At 37.1% G+C, this 9,153-nt stretch overlaps 1 protein-coding gene across 1 annotated transcript in view; it reads left to right on the top strand.

The window, feature by feature from the left end:
- Positions 1 to 9,082, top strand: part of LOC107692181 (serine/threonine-protein kinase N1-like) — a 27,857-nt gene extending 18,775 nt beyond the window's left edge. The window contains exons 9-23 of the mRNA XM_016491142.1: positions 191 to 300; positions 1,105 to 1,248; positions 1,407 to 1,482; positions 1,685 to 1,814; positions 2,412 to 2,499; positions 2,592 to 2,674; positions 2,764 to 2,839; positions 2,941 to 3,032; positions 3,123 to 3,299; positions 4,989 to 5,051; positions 5,156 to 5,232; positions 6,401 to 6,543; positions 6,629 to 6,736; positions 6,843 to 6,923; positions 9,008 to 9,082. Of these exons, the coding sequence (XP_016346628.1) occupies positions 191 to 300; positions 1,105 to 1,248; positions 1,407 to 1,482; positions 1,685 to 1,814; positions 2,412 to 2,499; positions 2,592 to 2,674; positions 2,764 to 2,839; positions 2,941 to 3,032; positions 3,123 to 3,299; positions 4,989 to 5,051; positions 5,156 to 5,232; positions 6,401 to 6,543; positions 6,629 to 6,736; positions 6,843 to 6,923; positions 9,008 to 9,082 (1,523 nt within the window). The remainder of the gene's footprint in view (positions 1 to 190; positions 301 to 1,104; positions 1,249 to 1,406; positions 1,483 to 1,684; positions 1,815 to 2,411; positions 2,500 to 2,591; positions 2,675 to 2,763; positions 2,840 to 2,940; positions 3,033 to 3,122; positions 3,300 to 4,988; positions 5,052 to 5,155; positions 5,233 to 6,400; positions 6,544 to 6,628; positions 6,737 to 6,842; positions 6,924 to 9,007) is intronic.
- Positions 9,083 to 9,153: the final 71 nt, after the last annotated feature.

Here is a 9,153-nt window from a genome sequence, read left to right as displayed (position 1 = left end):
CCTCTTCAATAATATCCTCTGCTTCTCAATCGGGCTCAAACTGATAAGCGATATTAAGGACACGTTGTTTACAATACAACCAGAGCACATGCAGCTGAGGAGAGGGGTGGGACGTCACAATCAAGCCTAGAAAAAAAACAGTGAACCACCCCTTTAAAAGATACATTTGTATTCATGTCTGTGTGTGCAGCGGAGGTGAGCGCAGTACTGAAGCTGGATAACACAGTCGTGGGTCAGACAGCGTGGAAGATGGTTGGAGAACAGGGCTGGGATCAGACCTTCACCATAGAGCTGGAGAGAGTGAGTTCAGTTCTCTGTTAATAGTAGATTTACACAGATTAGAGGTTCAGCGTCTGTTTCATTAATTAAAGCTCCAAGTAATAGGCTGTAATTATAATTACAAAATCAAAATCCGTTGGCTGTGTAACATCAGTCACTTTACCGCTGGAACATTTCAAATAACTCTTACGCAAGCAAGGGCATGCTATTCTTATCTAGGAAAAAAAGCAGATTGCACATGCAGAATGGTTAACAACCATGCAAATTAGGACTTGCATGGTTCTATGTCTTTTTTCGGTCAGGATATATAATATCTGGACAATTATTTGTTAAATTAAGCTGAACAAATACTGATTCTGATCTCCTTGACCGGTGTCTTTGTTGTTAACTAAAACTGAAACTATTAAAAATAGTTTTCTGTAACTGAAATAAAGCTGAAATGAAATGAATATTTGATGAAAAACCTAAACTAAAAAAATATTACCTTGTAATCTAACTGAAATAAGTTTAAGTATTAAATGTACCAAAACTGAAATAAAAATAAATTAAAACTGAACAGAAATATAAAAAACCTAATAATAACAATAATAACAAAAAAAAAAAACACATAAAAAAATTACTAAAACATTAACTAAAATTAAAACTGGAAATATACATTTAAAAGCTGTTTAAATTGATAAAATGTAAATGTATATCTTCAATGTAATGTAAGTCGCTCTGGATAAAAGTGTCTGCCAAATGCATAAATTAATATAAATGTAATGTAATACTAAAAACACTGCCTCTGATATTGATATTGATCATTGTGTGTCTTTATGTGTGCAGTCCAGAGAGATGGAGATCGCAGTGTACTGGAGAGACTACCGATCTCTGTGTGCGCTGAAATTTCTCAAGTTGGAGGATTTTCTGGACAACCAGAAACACAGAGTACAACTAGAGCTAGAACCACAGGGACTGCTGTTGGCAGAGGTGCACACACATGTTGACTCAAAAATATGTCTCTTATGTCCATAAAGGGAGTCTGCCTCACTGCTTATTGCAAAAGTTGCTTTATAAATGCACCCAAACCAAATAAATGTGCTAAACTGGCCACCATTGAAATATGTTCACATATCTGTCTACCTCAGGTTACCTTCTTTAACCCCGTCATCGAGAGGGTTCCACGGCTAAAACGGCAGAAGAAAGTTTTCTCCAAGCAACAGGGTAAGAGACGGAGATAAAGGTTTTCTCTGTTTACAATAAATGCTGGAATCTGTTGATTAATTTATCCAAATGCACTTAAAATTGACCTGAATGTCATTTCACCTTGACTTTAATTTATGACATGTGACTTGTATTGTGTTGAGCGCCATCTAGTGGTCAGAGGTTAAACTGGTGTTTTCTGTGTGTGTGTGGTCACATGCAGGTAAAGCATTCTTGCGAGCTCGGCAGATGAATGTTGATATTGGCACGTGGGTGAGGTTACTGAGGAATGCCATACCAAACGTCAACAACACAGGAACCTACAGCCCTCACGCACACACAGTACAGACAGGGTAAATCTCACACAAAAACAGACATAGTACATGTGCATTTATACGTAAAAATAATTAAAAGGATCACCCGCTGAGCTTGTACAATCTATACAATAATAAAGTTTTCCATTAAAAAAAGCTTTTAAGATTAATAATTATAAGATTAAGATTAATCAATTTGACATTTGTTTTGTAAAATAATAATAATAAAATACGTGTTTTTTTAATTTGATAGTACTTACAATAGATTTATTACTGTAGTAATATTTCTTTATTGGTTTGTCATTTATATAATTTAATAAAAGAAAATATTTTATTAATAATAATAATAATAATAATAATGTATAGTCATATTGAATAGGTTCCATAAAAAAAAAACAAGTGTGAATTATTATTTTAAAATAAATTATTTTAAATTTTGTAATTATTTTTATTTAACTTTCATTATAACTTTTATTAACACTTGTCTGTTATTCAAGTCTAAACCTCAACTAGATTGCAACTAATTTACTAAACAGTATTAGTATTGTAAAATAAGTGGATCTGGTTAACTAGCTCATGTCCTACAAGGTGGAATGTGTTTTTAGTTGTCGTTACTTATGTATTTGTGTGTTACAGGGAGATATCGGTGGAGAAGTTGAGTTTAGACTGTGACTCACCAATGAAGGTGGACGTTCGGCGAGATGTGATGGACACAAGCACTCCGGTGAGAGACTCTCTCTATAACTCCTCCCCTTTCCTCTTTAACCCCTCCCCATCTCCCTGTAACTCCTCCCCTCTCTCTGCTTCTTGGCACAGGAACGACAACAGGCCACTGAGCCCGTCTCTGCTCCTGACCTCACCACACCTGAACGCCAAATCAGAACACATTCACTGAGCAGGTACACTCAAACACAGGATATAAAGATTCCCAGGTATATCTGAGTCTTTATAGTGGTTTCTAAGTTTGTGTGTGTTTGTGTGTGAACAGTAAACAGAAGAAGACTGCTTTGAGCCTGCAAGATTTCAGACTAATAGCTGTTCTTGGCAGAGGCCATTTTGGAAAGGTAGTGTTCAACCTTCCTTGCCTTCTATCATTTCTTTGATGCTACAGCTTCTCCCCTCCTAGCATTCTCTCTGAAATTTTCATCATATCCATGTCTGTCAGGTTCTGTTGACAGAATACAAGAAGTCAGGCAATATGTATGCCATTAAAGCCCTGAAGAAAGGAGACATCGTGGCCAGAGATGAAGTAGAAAGGTAAACAAAATAACTTTTTCCTTGTTGATTCCTTCTCTTTTCATGAAATGAGTTTTTAATTTTTTTCTTGTTTCTTTCTCTTTCCCTCAGTTTGATGTGTGAAAAGCGCATTTTCGAGACCGTGAACAGTGCGCAGCACCCCTTCCTCGTGAACCTGTTTGCATGTTTCCAGACCCCAGAGCATGTGTGTTTTGTCATGGAGTACACGGCAGGCGGCGACCTAATGATGCACATACATGCAGACGTCTTCACCGAGCCACGAGCTGTGTATGTAAACCATTTTGTCAGGTTTGACTATTCCGGACTGTCTCCACAAAGATCAGAAAACCTCAAATTACACACACTTCTGTTCAAAATATTTTTTTTATGTTTTGAAAGAATTCTCACCAAGACTGCATTTATGTGATCAAAAATACAGTAAACAGTAATATTGTGAAATATTATTACAATTTAAAATAACTTTATTCTATTTTAATACATATTAAAATGTAATTTATTCCTGTGATGCAAAGCTGAATTTTCAGCATCATTACTCCAGTCTTCAGTGTCACATGACCCTTCAGAAATCATTCTAATATGCTGATTTGCTGCTCAATAACTATTTATTATCATTAACAAACAGTTCAAAACAGTTTTGCTGCTTAAAGGTGGGGTAAGTGATTTCTGGTAGCCAATGTTGACATTTGAAATCACAAAAACAAAAACGCCCATACCCCAGAAGTGTCTCACCCCTATTTTGACAGCTCCACCCCACACATACGTATGCAATCCAGGCAACGATTAGTTCTGTGAAACAAAGCAAAACCAATGTTACACCGTGTCTACACCGGACGCGAGCGGTGCGACAAAATACTGTAGCTGTTGTGGCACAGACACGGTGTTACTCACCTATCGAGAAGAAACAAAGCAACCTCGGCGTCCGATCGCAGGCCATCCCGCTCCTTGAATTCTCTCCAGCGCTGGAAAGATGATCCGATATTTACACGGGTCCTACTTCTGGCCTTATTGCCTTAAGCCTTCGTTTGTTCCGCAGATGTTTTCCTCTTTTGTTTTTTATCTGCCATTTCTATCTTTCTGTCGCTCGGCTCAGCTAATTTCCGTCATGTGCACTGAGCGCTCTCTCCTCCACATCATGAGTAGACACGCCCCTTACTGCTGATTGGCTACAAGTTTGTTTTGCTAGTCGGCCCGAATCAGTTTTCTAAAGCGTTTTTGAAAAATCGCTTACCCCACCTTTAATATTTTGTGGAAACCATGATACATTTTTATAATCAGGATTCTTTGATGAATAGAAAGTTGATTTATTTGAAATAGAAATCTTTTGTAACATTGTAAGTGTCTGTCACTTTTGATCCATCAGAAAAAGAAATGCGTCCTTGCTAAATAAAAAATAAGAAAGTTACTTACTGACCCTAAACTTTTGAACTGTAGTGTATATTGTGGGGACAAAGAGCTTAAAACATTTTGTTTGTTTATGAATTAACTTTAAAGAAAATTTTGTGTGATATTTAGGTTTAGGGGTAGAAGATAAAGGTGACGTGACATGTGGCCAAGTATGGTGACCCATACTCGGAATTAGTGCTCTGCATTTACCCATCCAAAGTGCGCACACACACAGCAGTGAACACACACACACCGTGAACACACACCCGGAGCAGTGGGCAGCCATTTATGCTGCGGCGCCCGGGGAGCAGTTGGGGGTTCGGTGCCTTGCTCAAGGGCACCTCAGTCATGGTATTGAAGGTGGGAGAGAGCGCTGTACATTCACTCCCCCCACCTACAATCCCTGCCGGTACGAGACTCGAACCCGCAACCTTTAGGTTACGAGTCCAACTCTCTAACCATTAGGCCACGACTTCCCACAAAGTAGAAAATAAAGTAGAAAATATAATAAAAAATGGAAAATTCCCACATTTTTTTGTTGACTCTTTTAAGTTGTGTTTGTGTGTGTTTCAGGTTCTATGCTGCTTGTGTAGTTTTAGGGCTTGAGTTTTTACATGACAACAAGATTGTGTACCGGTGAGTATGCAAAACAAATGTGTGCACATGTTCTGGCTTTGTCTAAAGAATGTTATATATGTTTTAAATACATATTTGCATATATTTTTGGCTTTTCCCTCCAGAGATCTTAAATTGGACAACTTGCTGCTTGACACAGAGGGTTACGTTAAGATCGCCGACTTTGGATTGTGTAAAGAAGGTAATGACTTTTTTCACCTACCTTTCTACGTGTCCTTCTGTTGATTGTGCTTGATATGAAGTCAGGAGCATTTGTCAGACATGTTTTTGTCTCTTTCTCAGGGATGGGTTTTGGGGACCGGAGGGTTCGGCTGACAAAAAAGTTAACTAAGTTTTTAAAAAGTTTTTAGTTAAAAACTAAACATATTGTTTTGAAGCCTAAATTCATTTCTAACATTTAAATTTTTTTTTTTTAATTATTAATTTAATTATAACAGAATTTTATTATCAGCCATTTATCTTTTATCAGTCACAACAAGAATATAATTATCGCTTTAATTTTAATATCTTTTAAGTTCAATATCGGTGCATCCCTCTTTTTAAGTTATTGTTTTTAAGTAATTTTTTTGGTGTTGCATTTGCATTTTTGGTTTGCATATGAAATGACGGCATAAATTCTAACATAACTAAATAAATTATATGTTCATACACGTACTTTTCATTTTTCAGAATATGGACTGGGAGGCTCTTCTCCTCCGTAAACTCCCTCCTCCCTTCCTTCCGACTATCGGAGGAAAAGAAGACATCAGCAACTTCGATGAGGAATTCACAACAGAAGCGCCGACTCTCACGCCGCCTCGCGAACCCCGGGTGCTCTCGCGCAAGGATCAGGACAGTTTCCGTGACTTTGACTATGTCTCTGACCTCTGCTGAGAGCATCTTCACTGTAATAATGCCGTAGAGAGACATTTCTGCTCCGTGATTCAAGTGACGACGAGGACAAGAGTGGCCAATTTGAGTGTTTTGCGTGAATTGTGAATGTGCTGGACCTGTGAACACTGTGATGGAAGAAGAAGAAAGCCTGAAAACAGTTAGAATCGGATTAAAGACAGAAAGCTTGTTTCTTACCAGCAGGTTTAAAGGTGCAAAATGTGTGCACATGTTCTGGCTTTGTCTAAAGAATGTTATATATGTTTTAAATACATATTTGCATATATTTTTGGCTTTTCCCTCCAGAGATCTTAAATTGGACAACTTGCTGCTTGACACAGAGGGTTACGTGAAGATCGCCGACTTTGGATTGTGTAAAGAAGGTAATGACTCTTCCTTTTCTCTCTCTTTCACTTACTTTTGATTGTGCTTGATATAGTCAGGAGCATTTGTCAGACCTGTTTTTGTCTCTTTCTCAGGTATGGGTTTTGGGGACCGGACCAGTACGTTCTGTGGGACTCCAGAGTTTCTGGCTCCAGAGGTTCTAACAGACACGTCGTACACGCGGGCCGTGGACTGGTGGGGACTCGGAGTGCTTATATATGAAATGTTGGTGGGAGAGGTGAGAAATTGGAGCATTTAAATTTGAAATGTTTGAAACGTTCGTACAGTTTTGGCATCTGTCCGATCTAAATCTGTCTTTCTAGTCCCCGTTTCCAGGTGATGATGAAGAGGAGGTTTTTGACAGCATAGTGAATGATGAAGTTCGTTATCCACGGTTCCTTTCCTCAGAGGCCATTGGCATCATGAGGAGGGTAAACATCTCAAACAGAAATGTCTTAACTACATGATTTTCTGCATATAATTTTATGTAAAAATGAAGTGTGGATAAATTGAAATTTGACATATTATTTTAAACAGTTACTAAGAAGAAATCCAGAAAGACGACTGGGTTCCAGTGAGAAAGATGCAGAGGATGTAAAGAAACAGCCTTTCTTCAGGGTAAGAGAGATCTTTACTTTTATAAACACTAATAATATGTAACTTTATGTGAAATACTAAACATTTCAAATGTAATCTTTAACAAATATCTTTTTCAAAAAAAGTGTCTTTTTCGTACTGTAAATGAGGGTTTCCCAAATGGGGGTTCATGGACCTTTAAGGGTTCATCAGTTGATGAAAAGCTAATAATTAATTATATCAAATGTAAAATTAAAATAAACAAATAAATGGAGCTGCACAATATTTGTGATATAGTGTAGTTATCAAAATAAAAGCTGCAATATAATTAAATAACTGATGCGCTGGGTGTTTCAGTATGAAGAAATGCATCACATTTAATTATTATAATAATCGAATGTTTTAATTATTTTTCTGTACAATTGTAATTTACAACAGTAATATATTTCTGTTTTCATTTTTATAATTAGAATTCAAATACTACTACTAATTATTATTATTATGAATGACATCAGAGAACTGTGAGCATGCAAATGTGTCATTAAATTATTGAAATATTTATTATTTATTTTTTTTTTTATATATTGCGCCTCGACTCAGACTGACACCTAGTGGTTTGGATGAAGCATCACACTAAAGTGTTCAGTTACAGATGCAATTGTAGAAAAGCATTATTCACAGTCAGCCATGATTCATTTATTCAGCTGGTGAAAGTGTCCAATAACAGGTGTGTTACTGAAATGAGTGAGTAACGTTCGGCTGGTCATGTGATCTCAACATGGCGGCTCCCATCGGACCTCTTCGTGTAAAATAAAACGGCTTTTATTAGGCTACTGATATGACTAGTGTCTTCATCTCATGTGAATGGTCATACTTTTAAACTCTAGTCAGAAGTAATATTTATTTCTTTAAATAAATGTTTTTAAATGAAATGTATGAAATGACCGAGTGCACCGTTGAACTTGTTGAAATTGTTGGTTTGTCTTCAAGTGTCATATCTACTTTTGAAAAATGCATCTTGTCTTAATAAAGACAATGTGAAGGTATATTTCACAACTTCAAACTTGAAGCAAATCAATAAAGGTCACACAGAAACATCTCAGTGAGCTTTTGTAAATGATACGACCAAGAGCATGTTGGGAAATGCTTTTCTGCAGACACTTTGACGTTAGATGGATAAAGAGAGTTACGCTGAAAGCTGGATTATTTAATTGGCTAATTTAGGCTTGAACATTAATGGATGTGTACTTGCTCTTGGAGTTCTCAGTGGTTACCCTGTTGAAAAAAACAGCATATGCTGGTTAGGTATGTTTTGACGCTGGGATGCTGGTTTATGCTGGTCCTTTTGCTGGTTTATGCTGGTCCTTTGCTGGTTTAAGCTGGTCCTTTGCTGGTTTAAGCTGGTCCTTTGCTGGTTTAAGCTGGTCCTTTGCTGGTTTAAGCTGGTCCTTTGCTGGTTTAAGCTGGTCCTTTGCTGGTTTAAGCTGGTCCTTTGCTGGTTTATGCTGGTCTTTTGCTGGTTTATGCTGGTCATGTGCTGGCAAAGGACCAGCATAAACCAGCAAAAGGACCAGCATAAACCAGCATCCCAGCGTCAAAACATACCTAACCAGCATATGCTGTTTTTTTCAACACGGTAAGGAGTTAAACCTCTTTAGACTTGTTCATTCTGGGTATTTCTCATACATCTTCAAGCGCTTCATCTCTTACAGGTTAAATGTGAAAGTCAAGCATATTGAAATATAGTAGAGCAGTCCTTTTTGAAGACAGCTTGATCTCCATTCATTCATTAAGTGCGCTTTTAGTATGGTTACCTTTATGAATTTTTGCAAAAACAAACAAACCTGTTACATAAACAAAATGCCTTAAAATATTGTTCCTGCCTGCCCTGGTTTTTGTTCTTCCTGTTTATATATTTTTTTTCACTTCAGTGAGGGAAACAAATGGCTAGAAACTTAAATCTTGATTGGCTAATCATTAAAAAAAAAGCGTAATGTGTTTCTCATTTTAAATATGACCGCTAGGAAATATGTAAATTCAGTCCGTTACTTCATCACTTTGTTGTTGCGTTTAGTTTTAAATACATTTTGAGACTGTTTTTCTGAATCGCATGCTTCTTTTTGTAGGCTGAGAGCACAGTAGCTCATGTGGGAGATTTGTCTTGTCTGAAAAGTGAATTCATGTCATTTACCTTACAGTAGCATATGTAAAACTACAGTACATCAAGACAGTGTCCTGTGACAAAATGACAGATCATTTTGATTCAGACCTA

This window comes from Sinocyclocheilus anshuiensis, unplaced genomic scaffold, assembly GCF_001515605.1.
Source record: "Sinocyclocheilus anshuiensis isolate Anshui unplaced genomic scaffold, SAMN03320099.WGS_v1.1 scaffold322, whole genome shotgun sequence".
Lineage (NCBI taxonomy): Eukaryota > Metazoa > Chordata > Actinopteri > Cypriniformes > Cyprinidae > Sinocyclocheilus > Sinocyclocheilus anshuiensis.
The sequence above is the reverse complement of the archived record's forward strand: the minus strand, read 5'-3'. Positions and strand labels throughout refer to the sequence as shown.